This window comes from Alosa alosa, chromosome 12, assembly GCF_017589495.1.
Source record: "Alosa alosa isolate M-15738 ecotype Scorff River chromosome 12, AALO_Geno_1.1, whole genome shotgun sequence".
NCBI classification, from domain to species: domain Eukaryota; kingdom Metazoa; phylum Chordata; class Actinopteri; order Clupeiformes; family Clupeidae; genus Alosa; species Alosa alosa.
The window spans coordinates 23,791,652-23,810,991 of record NC_063200.1 but is presented as its reverse complement, the minus strand read 5'-3'; the positions used below and the strand labels follow the sequence as shown (position 1 = coordinate 23,810,991).

At 46.7% G+C, this 19,340-nt stretch overlaps 1 protein-coding gene across 1 annotated transcript in view; it reads right to left on the bottom strand.

Moving 5' to 3' along the window:
• The window catches only part of ror2 (receptor tyrosine kinase-like orphan receptor 2), a 70,067-nt gene that overhangs the window by 12,431 nt on the left and 38,296 nt on the right, over nucleotides 1-19,340 (bottom strand). The window contains exons 2-4 of the mRNA XM_048259522.1: nucleotides 14,479-14,559; nucleotides 5,642-5,929; nucleotides 4,125-4,155 (exon numbers count right to left, since the gene is read on the bottom strand). Coding sequence (XP_048115479.1) covers nucleotides 4,125-4,155; nucleotides 5,642-5,929; nucleotides 14,479-14,559 — 400 coding nt within the window. The remainder of the gene's footprint in view (nucleotides 1-4,124; nucleotides 4,156-5,641; nucleotides 5,930-14,478; nucleotides 14,560-19,340) is intronic.

Below are 19,340 nucleotides of genomic sequence, written 5' to 3'. Positions count from 1 at the left end.
GTGCACTCTACCTGCAAAGCCAAAACACTATTCTCTCGAAACAAGCAACCAAAGAGCAGTTTTTATTCCAACCATTTTCCTTCATGACACCCCCCTCTTGATTTGCTTTCTTCAAGGTTTGAGCAGACATTTTGTTCCAGCACAGATGTTTTGCAGTAATAGAATTACTGATGAAGATGTTGGAAACAATATGACAACATTTTTTGTCTGTTCACAAAAAAAAAGAGTAAGAAAGAGAAAGATAGGGAAATGACAGAGAAAACATCTGTGCGTTCAATTTTAGAAGGTCCCCATTGAACAAACTGTCAACCGTATAGTAAGGCTTTGACATTTTGCAGATGGATTTGTTCCATTAAAATTTGTTGTTGAGCAAACACAACACAGGTCCCCTTCCCTCAAGCTCTGTGTTGGTTGAGTATGTTGAGCAACACAACATGGTAAAATGCACCCCAAAATATTCAGATAAGCCTTAATTAGATCACGAGTAGCCTGTCCAAAAGATTTATGATATGTGCTGCAGTATAGCCCCAAACCAAATACCCACTCACACCAAACGGTCCATCTATGCACACCCTGAAAGTGGTTTCAGTTTCAACCGCGAACGTGTAAATAAGAATATTTCTGACAAGCTATAGATCTTTGTGCCAAGGGTTTTCGGGGGAGGGTGGGGGCCATATTGTAAAAGTTCCTAGTCTTTGAGAGCTTGGTGAGATATTTCCTCCTCAGAACTTTTTAACGCTTTCAGCCAAAGGGAGAGCGCAAGGGGGAGAGACCAGTTAAAGTCTGCACTAACAAGCTAGGCTAATTGCTGGGAAGCTCAATAAAGATCACAGGGCCTTGGCAAGGTGGGTAGAAAAGTTCACATTAAAAGGATAGGAATCTGAAGGAATCATGAGCAAAAAAAGTACACTTAAAACAGTGCTTGCTCTTCTGAGGGAAATTAAACGTGCTTACAAAAACAAGTGTGACAACACATCATTCTACACATGGGCGAGTTGACAGATAAAATGACTTGGCTTCCAAAACGATGCACTTAAATCAGAGGTCGCATGGGAGAGATTTGGCATACGGCACGTATACTAAAGGAAGTCAGGGACGGTAGTCTGGCATCCCACTTGGGCTGTAATTAGCGGCTGAAAACACCAGTGAAGAAGTGAAGGCACAATTCAGATTAGGTTCTTAGCTTATATATAACCTCCACCAGGGTAGAAGTTTATGATTGATGGTCTACTCCTCTTTTCATGGAGTGCTCTGAAATTACAAGTTTTGTGTTTCATAAGATTAGCCACTAGATGGCGATCATTAACTCATAACAGCACTGGGATGCCAAATGTTCAGATCAATGATGGGGTCTTTTTGTTTTGGGAGAGATGGGATTCATGGACAACTCAGGAGGAGAAAGATCACTGTTTATAAGCACTGTACTGTGTTGTATATCTGAAACTCTTGTCCATATCACGCTCTCCCTTTCATGTGTGCACACCAATGACGGTAGAAAACATGGACAGCATGGCGTTACGCACTTGTGTTCTAAATAAAATAAACCAAAATTTGGCCAAATTAACTAAATTGGAGCCAGAACATGCATGATAAACAGAATTCCACCCAGAATTCACCATATTTGGTTGAATCTTTTAACTAAGCGCAGACTTTCCATTGTTTTTTACAGTCATGGGCACACACACACAAAAGGACAGTCACTTAGAGTAAAAGAACTACGGCAAAGACACTGATAGACAGATAAAAGACCCAAAAAAGCCATTCAAATATACAAAAGCATTCCTCAAAGCAAGGAATTTATGACAGCAGGCCTAATCCCAGAGTGACCTGGCCGTCTAAGGACTCCGGTCGCCCAGGGGGACTGACGTCATGGAAACCCCACTATCAGGGGGCCGTCAGTCACCCTCTCAGACGGTCCCTAACACTGGCCAACCTCGGGCCTCTCAGGCCTTATCGTCGGGGGTGAGGGAAGGGCTAGCCCAGCGGTGGACGGCGCCCTCTGGTCGCGCCACTGCAGGACACCGTGTGACCACTGGCTGTCTGGGACTTCTTCAGAGAAGCACATGCACTCACATACACACACACACACACACACACACTTCACAGTAAATCTCGCTGCATCTTCCTCACAGACTGCTTCAGATACCAATATCGTTCCAGTTTCCTAAGCTCATGAAATCCACATAAAAGCACAAAGCTTTTACTTTTACTATTCTGTTACGAACTGGCCGTGAAAAAAAAGACAGACAGACTGATCCTGACTCCTTTGGGCTCCATCCTCGAGTGGAACTTGAGACATCCCTCCACAAACTGGAAAACGATTTGAAAATGAACCAAAGCGCAGGAATCGCATCGGGGCCGTTTTAAGCTTCAGGCAGGGAGGCGCTATTAAATCACTGTGGGTTCCACCATCCGCAAACCCCAACGAGCTGCACTGCGCAACGCCAGCACTTAGCAAGAAACCTCCAGATAATGATTTGTGTGTCCAAAGTCTATAAAAAGGCCCTTCACAAAAATCTCTCTCTCTCTCCCTCCCTCTCTTTCTCTCTTATAATATCAGTCTGCTCCCTCTCTTCATCACCATCCAAGAAGGCTGGGTGGCTAGTCAGTCTGAACGCCCCTGTCAGACATGGCAGTATTTATTTTGACTTGGGGGAAGGAACAATTACAGACCCCGCCTCGCGCTGTCGTTCCTAAACTGGGGGTGACTGCCAGCAGCTCTCCGGGGCTGTGCTGGGAAATTAGGCAAAAAAAAAAAAAAAGAAAAAAAAAAAGCCCCAAGCCTGTGCCAGAATGGGGCTTTTGTTCCCAGGCAAATCAAAACAACGTAGACAGGTCTACCTTACCGGGGGCTGCACCTACAGAGGTCCTTGTCCCCATGTTGGTGACCCCACTCCTTCCATCCTTTGCTCTCTCTCCTGAGCATCTCTCTCGCTCTCTTTCCCCCTTCACCATCTCTACATCACTCTTTCTCTGTCTCTCTCTTTCTCTATCTCTCTCTCTCTTTCTCTCTCTGTCTCTCTCTTTCCTCTGTTAAGATTTCCATGACCAAGAGCAACAAGTATTTAGCAGTAGCAGAATGGTTGAGAGAGCAGGAGAAAGAAGAGTGGCCCATCAGTTTATTTCCTCACAGACAAGAGGAGCCGAAGAGAAAGAGGGGATTTGGGAGTTGGGAGCGAGAGGATGAGACTGCATGCTAAGCAACCCTGAGAGCCACTAAGGGTGAGAGAAAAACAAAACAAAGACAAAGACAAAGCTTAAGAAGAGATTATCAAAGAGACAAGGAGAACCTTTACCCATCCTAAAATCTTTACCCCAATGCAGTTTAACATCCTTAAATCTTTACCCCAATGCAGTTTAACATCCTAAAATCTTTACCCCGATGCAGGTTAACATCCTAAAATCTTTGGTATTTTCCTTTCTGTTTGGCCAAAGACAAAGCTTACGAAGAGATTATCAAAGAGACGAGGAGATCCTTTACCCCACTGCAGTTTAACATCCTAAAATCTTTGGTATTTTCCTTTCTGTTGGTTTCCAAAGTAATGTCTTAATGTTTGTCGTCATTAAGTAATTATAGGCCTTGAACTCTCTCAATTGGCTGTGTTGTGAATGTTCTGGCACATCTATAAACAACTTTATACTTTACTTTTATCTGTGCTAACCTTGAGCTAAGCTCACATGTGTAAATTGATGAGGCTTTAAGCCAGTTAAGTTGTTGCAGATGACGCACTGATAAACCAATAACGTCACCTACAGGAAAAGAGCAATGAATCAGCATTCCTTTAGACTGTCTGGATCTCTGACTAAACAGCTAGAACCAGCTGTTCAGATCCCCTAAGGAGAAAACCATTCAGCTTCATCATGACATGATGAAGACACCCATTCTCCTCTTCCTCTGTGCTGACCATGCCAGAGGAAGAGGAAAGCGGTGGTGGGCATGGATCGCTCACTACGGGAGGGTAGTGGCAGGGTGCAGTGGCACGATTCGTCAAGGAAGACCAGAAGAGAAAGAATGAAAGAATGAATGAAAGAAAGAAAGAATGAAAGAAAGAAAGAAAGAAAGAAAAGATAGAAAGGAGAGTCAGCTGTTATATAACAAAATAAATAAAAAAGAAATGTCTTACGGGTCATTTGTGCCAGGTGTTGGAGACTGTCCTGTAAAAGAAAATAGAGACTGTGAGTATTTCTGTACCAACCACCGAATAACTGCCATGATGTCACACAGTCTTCAATATCCTATTCATTTATCAACACTAAGAATATTGTTCACATTAACCTTTCATGACCTGCCATCATATGACAGCAATTGGATGACAGCACAATGTCAACACATCCAGAAGACAGAGCATTTCATAGATTCAAGTGTGCTTTCTAAATAAAAATAAAAAACTCTTCTGAAAAGGCTGACTTGCCTCATGTTCCATTCCACAGCCTAAAAGCTCATTACCTTGCATATGCTTTTCGCATTAATCGCGCCGCAGTACCGATCGTTACAAGATGTCCGCTTCATTTGAGACAAGATGACAAACGGCTCATGTCAAAGGGCCCGACCCTGACTTCGCCGAGAGACTGAATATTATCTCCCCTTCACAGGATCAAACTCGATGGCAAACGAAACCTTCCATCAGGATCCTTAAGAGTGGCCTACTATTATTACATCAAGATTACTTTTCAGGCGGGGGGGGAAACGAAAAGCACCATGCCTTCACCGTGACATCCTACTAAACCTGTCAGACGTCCTCGACGGCCAATACGGGACTTTAGCCTCTCGGCCGTGTGCGCACAATGTTGTTTTGTTTGACTTAATTTCGTTCTCTTCCCCTTCCAGGAACCAACGTTTCTGAGAAGGAACATTGAGAAAGTTTGTAGCCTGTGCCCCTGAGTTGCGTTGCGGGAGAATGGAGAGATTTATACGGGTACCCTCCAATAAATCTAGAGGGGATGCCAGGCGGAGGTTTTTGTGCATATAGCCCCCGTGAAACAGTGTGGCTTCAGTTCCAGCAGACCGGCAAGCTCGCCACATAATAACCTCAAATAGCCGGACAGGAAAGAAAATATGAGGGATACGCTGTCGTTTTTTTTTTTTATATTTTTTTTTTTACAGCACACTGAGAATAAATGGATTGTGCCCATGAACGTGATGGGCAGAAAAAGAGAGTTTCTCCACAAATGAAATGGCTGTTTAAGCCACAGCAGAACAGTCTGGATAGAGAGAGAGAATGCCTGGAGTCAGTGGTCATCTACTTGAGCCGGTTAGCTCATGTCTCCTCAGGGATAACAATAAGTGGAGGTTAATGTCCCACCACTCCAGTTTGACTAAAAATACAGCAACCAAATACTTAACTATGAAGCAAACACTATGTTTTAGAATGCACCAACAAGAAACTGAAATGAGTTTTAACCAGTAATGTCATTATTTTGGTTTTTAAGGAATGCCAAGATGTGGTTACACATAAAAATAAAGACACATCACTCATCTCATCTCAAATTTGAATCCCACAGTACTCCCAATGCCATGGATTCAATGGCTCAAAACCCAAACAATAATAAAATGGAATCAGTCCATCTACTGAAAATTCTAATAAAGCCCAGAGAAGCACATAAAACAACTCTCCACACATTTGAGGGAAGGTCTGCTTACCGAGTCGGACGTAGAGCACTCCCGTGGCGGTGATGACCTTGAGGGTGTTGGTGGCCACACACTGGTAGTAGCCCGTGTCGGTGGTGTCCAGGTCCTGGATGCGCAGCTTGGAGCCGCTCTCGGTCTTGCGGATGGAGATGCGCCCCTGCTCCTGCACCACGGGGGCGTCGTTCTTCAGCCAGCGGATGGAAGGCCACGGCTTGCCCGCCACCTTGCAGTAGAGCGTCGCCGTCTGGCCCTGCATATGGGTGATGTTGCTCGGCTGCTCCACAAACTCCAAGAACAGGTCTGCAGGAGGGTCAGAAGGTGAGGGGGAGAGGAGGGGGGGGGGGGGTCAAAGGTCAGTGCTGAGGTCACAAAGTATCAACATGGCTACCATGCATTCCAAAACTCCCGCTCCCATGTCAATCACACACTTGGACTTGTATGGGCCCTTCACAAGACAAGTGGGCTAGTTTTACACAGTGTTCAAATGAACATCCTGTAGGTCCGATTTCAGCTGACTTTGTTGGCATAATGTCTTGAAACTGCAAAAAAAAAACTGTTGTGACATGATGAATGCCAACTCTGAAATGCACAACTACAAACGAGGGAATAAACTACAGCCACTGCTGACAACAGTCCACTGCTTCTGTCTGTTGGCCATAACCAGAACCAACTGCTATGAGCTCTGGCACTTCTCAGGCCAAGAGCAGCGTGCCGACTTCCTGTCTGTGTGTAGCCTATAAGCGCCTCTCCCACCCCCACCCCCTGTTCTCCTCCTCCTCCTCCTCCCCAGCTCTCTGTCCCCTCCAGCTGTGTCTTGTTCAGACAGGGCAGGGTGGGGGTGATGGTGGTGGTTGGGGACGGGGGGGGGGTGAGATAAACACAGGCTGACTGGTCCGAGGTCTGGCTGCCAGGGAGCTGACCCCCGGGCGTTTGAAGGCCTAATCCCGGCTGAACTGCTGAACCCCGGCAGTCGAGCAGGGCGGTGGTGAGGAGGCCAGACGCTCTCTCTCTCTCTCTCTCTCTCTCTCTCTCTCTGCCTGCTGCTGCGCTACATCTGGTTGAAGTAACGGCTGGCTCGGCTTCTCTCCCTCTCCTCACCTTCCCTGGGAGAAGAGACGGCAAGCTCCCGCGCTGCTAACCCCTCGTTGGCCCGGCCTTTCTGACCCCTTCATTCCACCCCTCCCACCGCGACTCATTCTCTACACACACACGTGTGTGTGAGATAGCCCCGAGAGGCCTGTTGATTTTGGCTAGGAGACTCCCCTGATGCTCACCATGTTAGCCGTCAGCACGGCTTTGTTTGCGGGGTTGAGTTTCAGCAAATTGAATATTTGGGTACAGGGCCCATTACCAAGCTCAGTAGGGAAGCGCACGCACGTGAGAGAGAGAGAGCGAGAGAGAGAGCGCGTGAGAGAGAGAGGAGAGAGAAAGAAAGAGAGAGAGTGTGAGAGAGAGGAAAGAGAAAGAGAGAGAGAGAGAGAGAGAGAGAGAGAGAAGTTTGCATTACACATACTCTCTGTCAGATCCCTAACCTTCTTCTGAAAACCATCATTAATGATGTGACAGGACTGGAACCTTCAACATACACAAGCAGTCGGAAACCCAGAAGCTTAGATTTTTATTTTGAGACTGCAGAGACAGTGGTGCAGAGGGAGTTTTGCAACAAGAAGTTTGGCAGGAGGACTTGCCAGACTGATTCAGTGGCAAAATGTGGCCAAAAAGTCACTCAGTAAAACATGAAGATAATAGTAATTTCAGCCCCTAAATATATATATCTACTGTAATTTTGGGTATTTTGTGAAAACGGTTTATTGTTTTCCTGATGTTTCACTGCTGCAAATGCAAAATAACATCCTGTGAAGAAAATTATCTTTAAAGAAAAAAAAACTTTTTGGCATGAAATGAAATAACCTCAATATGCCCACGTTGGGAAGCAAGTCCACACTGTGTGTGTGTGTGTGTGTGTGTGTGTGTTTGTTTCTGGAGCAGGGTCACCTCTGTAACCTTTCCCTGTTGCTCACAAGGAAGTGTGACATGGCACCTTGGCCAAGGTGAGGAATGCAACAACACAAGGTGACCACAGGGAAAGTGTGTGTGTGTGGTGTGAGTGTGTGAGTGAGTGAGTGAGAGAGGAGAGAAGGGAAGAGAGGGAGTATGTACATGTGTGTTTGAGAGAGAGAGAGAGAGAGAGACAGACAGAGAGGAGAGAAAAGGGAAGAGAAAAAAGTGAGTGTGTAGTTGTGTGTAAGTGAGAGATAGAGGGGGGAAGGAGGTGAAGTGGGGTCTGAGAGAGAGAGAAAGCAACAGACAGAGAGAGGGGGGGGGGGAGGGGAGAAAAAGGGAGAAACAGACAGAGAGGGGGGAGGAGAAGAGAGGAGTGGTTAGGGTCCTGGACAGTCTCTCGACCCTAGGGTGGCGGGCGGCGTGAGCTCATGGCTTCTGACTGGCCAGACCCAGACGGGTCCCAAACAAACACACTGCCCTCAGATAGCCCACTGAAGGGAGCCAAGTCCTATCAGCCAGGCATGCAGTCCAACGTGGCTGGGTCAGATGTGGACTGCTCCACTTATTTTTCCCTCCCTCAGTTTCATGTCCAACCTTGCTTTTTTCAGAGCTGTAAGCTGTTTAGGGGTTGCACTTCCATATTTTTGGAAGTGCAGGCCAAATGCGTGCATGTGGTTCGAACAGTGGTTCCATATTTGAACTGAATTAGATTGTGACATGTAGTAGAAACAGCCTTTGGAAGCTGATTTTGTGCTCAAGGCTTTTTTCTAACTCCATGTATTGTGTAAAAGCCATCCATGTGCTGTGTAACCCCCCACCCCACCCCTCCACACACACACCCAAATGTTTTTTTTAAAGTCCTATTTATCTATTCCAGCTTTAAATTGCATAGGAAGACCAGATCCACGGCGTAGGAAACTGTATTCCCATATTTGATTTCCCATACATTGTTTCCATATGAATCAATGGACATATAATACATTTGCCACTGATGCGATAAGCTTTCACTCTCACAAGAACATCTCGTAAAGAGGACAGTTCACGCATGAAAGTGGAAGAACAACAGGTCAAGGAGACAAGCCGTCGTGGGCCCTTTGAAGTATTTCACTGAGGTAAAGAGTCACTACGGGTACGATAGGGGAACGTTGATAGGACGTGCATCACTTCAAGACAGAGCCACACACTCTGATACTGATCTGGAGTGAGAGCTAGAGGAGAGTGGGGGAGTGTTGGCTGGTGGTGTTGGCGGAGAGGGAGGGAGAGGGAGGGGGGCAGAACTATGCACCTTGGTGAAACGAGGGCAAGTTGAGTGCAAGAGGGAAAGAGAAATAAAAGACAAGGCTGTTTTGGCAACAGAGGGCCCTGCTAATGGGGAGAGAAACAAGGGAAAGAGGGAGAAGGGGCAACAGAGTAAGACAAGAAGAGAGAGAGAGAGAGAGAGAGAAGAAAAACGAGTTGACCAAGCATGTAAGAAAGTAAGAAAAAAGGCTAGAGATGAAGGTGATAAAAAAGAAAGAAGGGAGAAAGACAGACAGGAGATCGAAAAAAGAAAAGAAAAAAGAAGGAGTGAGAATGAAAATGAAAGAGAGATGCATTCTCTGAATGCGATCGAGTCTGCTGTCAGGGGCAGGTTCTCACAGGCATGGGCAAAACACTCCTCGCTGCAGCAGCAGCAACGCAACCTGGATCCCAGTGGCAGACTTCCCTGGGCACTCCATTGCCCCTGACCTCCCCCCAAGCTCTGCTCCTGCTCCACTCTGTCAAGGGGCCAGAGACTGTGTGTGGGGAATGAGGGGGACGAGTGGGCCTCTGGCGCAACCACAACAGGACTGCCCCCCCCTTCATCAACAGCCCTTAAACCACACAGCAGGCTACAGGCACACAAACCCACTGACTCTCGACCCCGACCAAAACACAGGCTTCTCCCCCAGTGCAGTCAGAGTGGATACACACACACTTCAATCACATTCTAGACCATTTTCAGGTCTGTTACAGCTCTGTTCACTGTCTGTTTGAGCCCCTGAGGAGTGCCCCTTGCCAAGTCAATACGACGCAACACTCTCCGTGTGGAAAGATACTACCCAGAAGGTTTAGCTTAGGTGTTTCGAGAGGGCAGGGTGAACACAACCAATGGGTTTATTTGTGTAATGACGGCACAAACCTATTTCTTTTGCACCGGACATACCAGTCGTAGGGGGCAAGCTAAGGTTAAGAGATGTAGCAGAGGGCTGGCCTTGTAATTTTGCAGCCGTGGAAGCGAGCCCAAGTCGCTACCTGGTTGCCAAGCCACAACTCGCATGCACGCTCCACGTGCTAATCGAAAGCAGCACCGCCGATTAGCAGGGCCAGGAGAGAAGGCCTGTCTGGAACAATACTCCAATTACAAGCTAATTCAGTCACTCCAGTGTCCTCCCCCCACCGTCAAACAGCAACCACACCGAGCACCAGAGGCTAAAGGCTTACTTGGTGGCCATAAGAGCAGCGATTCAAGCAAACGCCCTCGTAAACAGCATCTTTGTGAGGGGATTCGATTCAGTTAAGTTGCTCCGTGCCACGGGGTTTGAGTTAAGAAGGACTAATGCAAATAAATAAATAAAAAAAAACAGATGCCTTGTAATGCAATTAGACTCCGCATTGAAACCGCATTAAACAACATGTAAGGGCCAACAAGACAGGCCATTAAACATTATCTGGCTCTTTGCACCTCTCACCTCATCAACTGATGTCTGTTTACTGCAAACATCGGCCTGATAGAGCGTCTAGACCACAGTTCGCTGACTTGGGCCAAAATATCCAAATCACACAGATGCTCTTAAATAAGCACAAGCTATAATCTGTATGAACATGTTTTTTCCTGTCATTAAATTTGATGTCTCTGCTTACAACAATATCTAGTGTTTTATGTCAAGACAAGAGTTTGAAAACACAGCCACATACTAAACACAGGCAAATCCTTACCTTGACTGCATATAATGTGACAGACAAAGGAAAGCTAGGCTCCATATCATGTGACAGACGAAGGATATTTTCAAAGCTAATCACCAACACAGTCTGGCAGTAGGTCATGTTTAAAAAGCTGGTGTCCATAGTTACTGGCTAAGGAATTACTGTCAGTCATATCAGTGAGGAAGACACAAAGACACACTCACACAGGCAAACACACACACACACACACACACACACAGGGTAGGAGCTTTCTGCCGCATAGCACAGGGTCTGACTGTGAGCGGAGAAGCACCCGACTTACAACGCTTACGCAATGGAAACTCGGCAAGCCTGGGCCCTCACCACAGAAGGCACACTCAAAGGCTGATGTCATCACCACCACCACCACCACCGCTGCCGACACTGCTGCTGATGCTGCTGCCATCTTCAGGTTTAATTGGAGTTTCCTGCCCCTGCCAGTCCGGAATGCGCCGGGGCGCCCCGGCAAGCGAGCCTCGGAGCAGAGGCAGCTGGCATGCAGGAACACCGGGCGCACCACTCATCCTTTCTTGGGCTGTTTGTGTGTGTGTGTGTGTGTGTGTGTGTGTGTGTGTGTGTGTGTGTGGCAGGGGCCGAGGCGATAAACAACAAAAAGGGAGCCAGTGTTGACAAGTCACTCCAACCCGGAACGGCCAAGCGCTGGCCACTGACTGGCCTTATAAATGCACTTTCAGCCTCAGTGTTTTGCTAGGGAGAACGGAGGGAAAAACCAGTCCCAAATCCAGGAAATCGTTTTCAGTATTTTTCAGATTCTCACAAATCCATCATGCAAAAGTACATCATTACTCCTTTCCTGTGTTTGCTCAAGTGTACAGCATTATATCCCTGGTGGTGGAAAGTTGCAATAAGTCCTCTCCATTTTTTCAAACCAAATGTGCTTCTCTGTGTAGGCCTACAGTGCTTTCTCTTCCTAGAAGCGCTATATCGGATGCATGACAGTTTATTAATGGGGTCTGCAATACAATAATAAGAATGCATTCCATTCATGGCATCTACTCCCAAAAAAGGGTTGAAAAATACGACAGACCAAAACCTGAGAGCGGCATTTTTCTTCTCTGGCCAGCTCCTATCCCCCTTCCACAATCTCTCAACCCGCCCCAACCTCACCACCCTTCCGCCTTCACTATCGAGCTTGAGCTAGTGAAATAAAATACATCTCCAGCCGTTTCTGGCCTACAAGTTCCTCCAAACAGCGTGTGATTTATGAATCCTCCGAGCACTTATCCATCATCATCAATACTGGTCAGGGGCCAGAAGGACCGCTGCGCTACCTGTCGGAACCGTGGACGCCGTATCGGATATCAAGGCAGGAGGCGGCTGACTGATTTCGGCGCGCTCTCCCGAGGGGGGATCCGTATAGCGAAATCTCTGCTTCCTCTTGAGCCGGTGCCACCCTTCTTGATGGGCCAAGCAACACTCAGCTGTAAAAATGAGTGTGTGTTGAAGCACTCAGGAGATGTGGACGATCGAGTGGGGAGTGTTGGACTTGGCCCCCATTCTTTTGCTGGGAAAGGATGTCTAACTTGACTTAACTTGATGAGTATTAAGTCCGGTAGTAACCTTACTTCAACCGTGCAATGGCTTTGGGCCCTTTTTGCCTTCATGCAGAGTTACATGACATACTGTGTCATTGTTATGTACAAATCGCAAGTAACAACAAACCCTGACAAGATTGTTTCTGGCATAATGCAGTTAAATCAACCATAAGCCATATGCTTATACACATTCTGAGATCATAATCTCCATGCTCCAACAAGTGATCTCAATCGTCGAGTTAACGTCATGCCGCTCCCAATCGGAGCCTCGCTTGGTGTTGGCCTCGCTTTTTTAAACATGTCTGTGCTTTTTTTTAACCATTCGTTTTAAAACAAACAGACGCAAAGATTGCAGTCCTTCAGAAAAACTGTTACTTGCTTAGTTTATTCCCCGCACGGCACTCTGATGGCCAACAAAAACAATTCTCTGTGGCCTGGCATTCCATTTTCAGGCACTAGTATTAACCAGGCCCCATATGAAGAAAGTGGTAGGTTTTCCTGAAATTATGACTTGATTTATGTACACACATGAGCATGCAAGGCAAGCAACATGCCCCCCCCCCACCCCCCGCTCTGGAACAGCATTTAAGCCGCACAACTCAATCTGCAATCTCCAGAGTAGCCCCAGTTCCGATAGGGCTTGACGTTTGACCAATGGAGCAGAACTTTCTGAAATGATCATTATGTTATTAGGACGTTAATACCAACAAACCAGACCAGAACAGCTCTGTCTGGTTGCCACTCAATGGCATTCTCCGGAAACATATTCTTGGCTTCATGTTTTAAAGCTCTTGCAGCAGCATTCCACCAAGAACAAAGACAATTGTAACTCTAACAATATGTCCACATTGTCCAATGATAAGGGAAGTCTCTCCAGAATATATATTATGTCCATTAATGTGATTTATACAATTCTATTGGTTGTCAGGTTTCTATCATTTTAAATTCGCTCTCTGAAGTTCACCTGATTTTGTTCTTCATGTCGCTATGTCTTAGCATACGGTGTGGACATTGCCATTCTAATGACATAAAGTGATACTTAAAACTATAGTTTTTACCATTACAGTTCTTGGTGTAGGTCGGCCTTCGTACAGTTGAGATTCCATTTTTACCAAGCACATACATTTCCATACACTCAGTGCTTAACAATTTGGGCCTGTAACATTGCACCGTTTTGGGTTTTGCCGCAGTGCCCCCGGAGCACTAAATTGTGCAGGAAAGAGGATGCAGGGGAGTTGAGAGTCCTATCAGGACGAATGCTTTATTCTGGCATAATTGCTTCCTCGGTTTGCAATCAGAGACCCAGTCAAGCGTGGGGGTGGGGTGGGCTAGGAAGAAGGCAAGGGTTTGAAGGGTAGGAGTTTTTTTAGAGGGAAATTTTGGGCAGCAATCCCAAGGTAGCCAGACAGCAAAGGTCCATTCCAAAAAGTGGTTCTCTTGAAAAGATGTGAAGTCAAGGACATCTGGGGGTTCGATTAAGATAAAAAACCTACTCTGCAACTCTTCATAAGTTTCTGAAGTGCAATCTGAAATAAATGTTGAAACACTCCTGGCGATGCCTTTCAACAGATGTTTCCAGTGTGCTTGTGTGGCGCTGACCGGTAGTGTCAGCATTTCAGCACCACTTTAAACTCCGCATCACCGCTTGGCCACTTGTCTTTTTGAGGTTATGCCCAGCAAATAAGAACTTGTGAACAGAGAAAACCATCGCTGAGAGCTAGGAGTGCCTCGTTCTCTCTCCTTTTCCTTCTCTCTCGTCCTCCCCCTCTCTCTCAACAAGCTTCCACCCACAGAAAACCTAGCCCTGTATTTTTTTTTTTTTTTTTTTTTCTGAAGGGGACTTGGATCCTCAGCTCACCTTAGCTTTATGGCTTGGCTTCATTCCACCACTTGTAACACAACCATCATTTCATGTTTTTTTTACACCGAATCTGCTATATTTCTGCTTTATAAGCGGCCTCCTGACTTCTCAGTAATCCTAAGTGTGAACCCTGAAGCACTGTTGACAATGGCTCACATGCATCAACGTCTGAGGTGAAGATGGGCCAAGCCTAAAAAAATGCACCAGAGCCTCCCAGAGGATTCCATCCAGTGGATTCCATTCAGGAAGTCTGAATGGTTGCCACGGCAGTACAGGCTAGGGCTTATGGGGAGACTATAATTCAACTTCAGCAAGGTAAAAATAGAAAGGTTATGACTGCTCATTATCTCCTCCCCCCTGATGCTCAGCTGTTCCAGCAGGCTTGTTGGAAGAAATGCATATCAACATGTAAATTAACACTTAATGGCAGCAGGGGGGCGAGTAGAGACTTGTGGGGACTTTACCTTCAGACGTCGGTAGACCTCCACTCTGGGCCTCTGCCACAGGCTCAATCTCCCCAGATTCAGATAGGGTCACGTCTGCAGCTGGATGGAAAACAGAGAAGGCAGGAAGAGAGGGAGAGAGGGAGGGAGAGAGAGAGAGAAAGAACAGTTAGGGAGTTTTAACCTGACACAACCTTGGACTCAAGCTCATAGAGCAGACTATTGCTGAAATACTGCAATCGGATAATGTAGTAGAGATGGGGATTTTTACTCAATCCACCAACCACACTTCACAGGTACATATTACACACATATATGTCAGGTTCATATTATTTTTTTCTAAGATGGCTCTGATTAATGATTTTAAACAGAGCACAATGGAATTCAACTTTGATTTCTAACGTCGGGAGGGAAAATTATTTTACAGTGCCAAAGATAAGACAGTCATACTGGAAAATTAACATCAATAACACTTGAGAAACTAGTGAGATGCTTCCCTGAATTTACCTCCATATCTACTTGAAATCTCAGATTCTGCTCCTCAGTAATAAAGTCATTAGTTGTAACTTTGATGTTGATGATGATGACTTTATTGATGTTTAAGTACTGCAGTACAGACGGATGTAATTACAAGTATACTGCTTAATTGCATACCTGTACAACACTAGAGTGCTCACAAACTACACCAGCACAAAGTGTGGTTTAGTCATTTCAGCTCATCACCCTACAACACATTGCTGATAACAGTACCATTCTTTCCAGCTAGAGATTATTTGAAGCCATTCACACAGTGTAGCAGGTCTGACAGAAAAAGCATACTGTATTTAATTCTGCCTGCAATTGATATTCATAATTACAATCAGACTCTGTCTTCTTCCCAATCCTGATGAATAAATAACTTCATGAGTAGCGACCACAGAGACCCCAGATCAGATCAGTTAGGAGTGAGGAAGTGCAGACCCGCCTGTCCCTCTGTTTATGAGACGGCTCTCTGCTCTGCACATCTGGCTCGACTGAGGTCAGCCTCTATAGTAAGACTGCATCCCATCAGCGCGGGCCTGCCCGCCCGGCCCGAGGTGAAATTCGCCTACAGGCCCAACCATTAGCGCATTAATGAGCAGGCTGTGATGATTATGATGACTGCCCAGCTATGTCCAGTCTAATTCTCACCACCCAGGCGCTATGGTGGACGTGCAACACAACCGGGTGGGGAGTGTGTGTGTGTGTGTGTGTGTGTGTGTGTGTGTGTGTGTGTGGTGGTGGCAGTTTAGTTTACACAGTCCACCTCTAGGGGGGTTTGCTTCTGCTCTGGCGACACATACGTAAGCTTTTTAGTTAATGAAAAATAAACACTTCCCCGGTGAAAGTCCCCATGTGTGGGGTGCTGTGTGCTTTGCTTTTGGACTGGACTTTTATGATGGCCAGTTTCCACACAACCTCAACGGCTCACCCACTCTGCCAAAGGGGAGGCCAGTCTGAATAGTAAAGCTGTGACTCTCTCTCGCACACTCACACACACAAACACACACAGCATAATGACTGTTCATTTATTTCCAATAAATCTTGCTATGTTGAATTTGCCTGTGGTCAACTAAAAATAAACTGAAGTAATAGGCATATCATGTAAGCTTGAGCTTCATAGCGCTCAGTATAGTAAAAGTCATTTAGTATCCAGCTGATATGTCACCAGTTGAACCAGTTAACACACCTCGTACTATTTTCATTTGATGCAACACACACTGTCCCAATGAATACATGTTTTGTTTTTTGTTTTTGTGTGTGTGTGTGTGTGTGTGTGTGTGTGTGTGTCTTGAACAATAAGTTCCGGCCTACGAAAAAGTTCCGAGTGACGTAATAATGACATTTAATTCACAACAGGATATGGAGGACAGGAAGTGGAAGAAAGAGATGGGAGTAGGATCGGGAAGTGACCGCGGGTCGGATTCGAACCAAGGACCCCGTGGGCAAAATATGGTCTGGATTCTACAGCTTGCACCACAGCAACAAATGTCTTTGATGTCAAAGTCTTCCGAATTAGGGTAATACGTCCAACCAGCCAGAGAAAAGCAGTTATTTCAGCTCATCAGTGTTAACATGCAAAGCTAATCGAATGACCAGGCGTATTATTGCTGGGTGTCACTGACTTCCTGGTGAGTCATCTTAAATGACCACTATCAGCGCCCTATCCAGGGGGATGTGTGCTTTGGAATGTGCCTTATCCATGCTCTGAGGACCAAGACAGATAAGTTATGGCCCCTCACAGGGCCACTGGGCCAAGAACAACAGCGAGAGTGCTGTTCCCATGTCAAATTATCATTCCGTTGTTTAGGTAATACAGTTGGGATTTGTTTTACAACGTGGACACACTTTCTTCCCTCTTCCTTGAGTGCCTTTCAGTCAGGGAAAAACTTTGCAAGATAATTTCTCAACTGTACGAGAGAGTGCGAGAGAGGGGGGGGAGAGAGAGCGAGAGAGAGGGAGAGAGAGAGAGGCGCTTGGGTAAAATCACACGTAATTTACAGCCTTTTTTTTCCCTCCAACACATGCACAGACTCTCCAAACATGCAACAACATCCCGTTCCTGGAAAACGCTTGGGGCATTGATTGAGAGGCATATGAAGGCTGACCTTGGCAACTAGAAGGAAAAAAGGTCTTGAGGGAAAGATGGAGGGGAGAGATGAATGGGCGATGTTGCGATTTGGCAACCGGCCAAAATGATTAGCGTTAACACCGACGGACAAATGGAGACAAAAGTATTATTGTCCGCGAGTTGAGCCCGGCCCACACCTGGCTCGTCAGGCTGTCACTAAGTTTATGTGCTGGCTCAGATCTGCCAGCCACTTTGCACACTTTACACAACCACTCCTCGCGTCTGTTTTCCTTGGATACATTACATTGTGTGTCAATAAAAATGACACGCGCCCCTGAACAGAGAGGGCCTCTAGTCGCATGCTAGTCGAGGCATGAGAAAATGCCGTGCACTATCACAGAGTGAGAAAACGATAACTGTGTGCAGCACCCGTGTGTACTTTCCATTAGGCGGGTCAACATTTGCGGACATATTAATGCATCTCACCTGTGTGAAAAGCCGGGTTTCACAGGATGTCCCATGCAATCCACAACTCGCACACGGTCCCTCCACTTTCCATTTAACACACCACACACACACACCCATCTCAACCAACCTCACCCTACTTTCTCCTCCGCGCCCCTCCAGGGCCTTGGGGGTACCCTGGGCTGAGGAGCCTGTAGTGGGGCTGAAGGAGGTGTGGGTGGGGGCGTGGGGTGGAGGGGCCCAACAAAGGCTCCAGTGTGGAGCCTGGGGTCCCCGGAGTGGCTGATCTGATTATTTTGGCTCGGCCGGCCAGCGGGTTCGGGTGTATGCGCGCACTCGCACCCCCCGCGCCACTGAATCGCGCCCTTTCACAGGAGGATTCTCCCCTTTCAGCCAGCTCCTCTCCTGGCAACGGCCCGGCCGAGTCGGCCCACTCTCTGCTCCGCCACAGCCGCCTCATGAAGCGAGAGGGAGAGGGGACAACGCACAACGCAGGCCTGGGGAGAGAGGTGAGGCAAGGAGGGGAGACGAGAGGGGGACGAGAGTGCTGTGGGCACCCTGAGAGATATGGAGGTGGGGGGTGGGACAGATATTAAGGGCTTAGGGTTGGTGGGGGCAGGGCTGGCACGTCCGAAAATGTAGAAGCTTGTTAACACTCCCGAGGCCCCCCTCTGGAGGGTCATTCATACGGGACTATTTGCCAGAGCCATAAAGAAAACGCCACGAAATAAAACGGCTTCAGTTTCTCGGCGCAGCTCGGACCAGTGGGCGACTGAAAAATATACGAACAGCCTGAGTTCCCCGGAGCCTACCTCTCAGACACACACATACACACTCATATATTTAAATGTGGCTGTTTTATGCCTTTAATGGCAGCATAATAGCGTAAAGCTACTTTGTTATGTTTTGGACGCGACCGTTACACCATTGCATCAGTCCGCCTTGGCTACGGAATGAGCTCATCTGGTGCACTGTGAATTCTGAGCCTGATTCAGAATTCAGAATGCCACTGAGCACTAAGCGGTCATCGAAGGGGACCTCGATGACCAAGTAAAAAAAAAAAAAAAAAAAGAAAACCTGTAAAAGCACTTAGGACCTCCCGTGAATTTTCAGATATGCGTAAAACGAGGTGACAAGCATGAAGAGCTGCGTCTGGCGGTGCCTGAAGGCTGGTGGCGTGGTGACCTGGATAGCCTGGGAAGAAAAGTCTTGGGAACCGCCGCGACACAGGAAAAAAAAACAGTGCCCCTCTTTACCCCCCTCTCTGCACTCAAGCAGTGAAACAAAAAATAAACGCTGCATTAGCCTAACATATTTTAACCCCTTCAGGGGCATTTGTGGGCAAACATGACCTTGAAATTTGGTGGCACCGAGTTAGACATCAGGGTGAGTCACTCACTCCCCCCCAACACTTGATTTACGTTCACGTTCAAGCCAAACTTATTACTCTGGCCTGCACATATCATGTGGGGACCACTAAAAAACCCTATATGAATGAGGCTCTCTGCACAAATATGCCTGCTCCAGTGATACTGTGGCTGTGCGCATCATTTCGTGTTTGAATTACACACTACATTTCCCATGAAGAAGCCATAAAACTACAGTAGGTGAAGTAATTTCCTGATGCTTCCTGTAGCTTCTGCATGGGACACTAGGATGTCTCTGCATGCTTGGTATTAATTACAGGATATTGGCATGGACTGCATGGATGAGACCCTACGTATGTGTATACATATATCCCACCAGTGCAAAGCCAATCTGGTACCGAAATTATTCCTATGAATTCTGCTGTTTCACAGCATGCATTCTGCTGCATCCCTATTTGGTA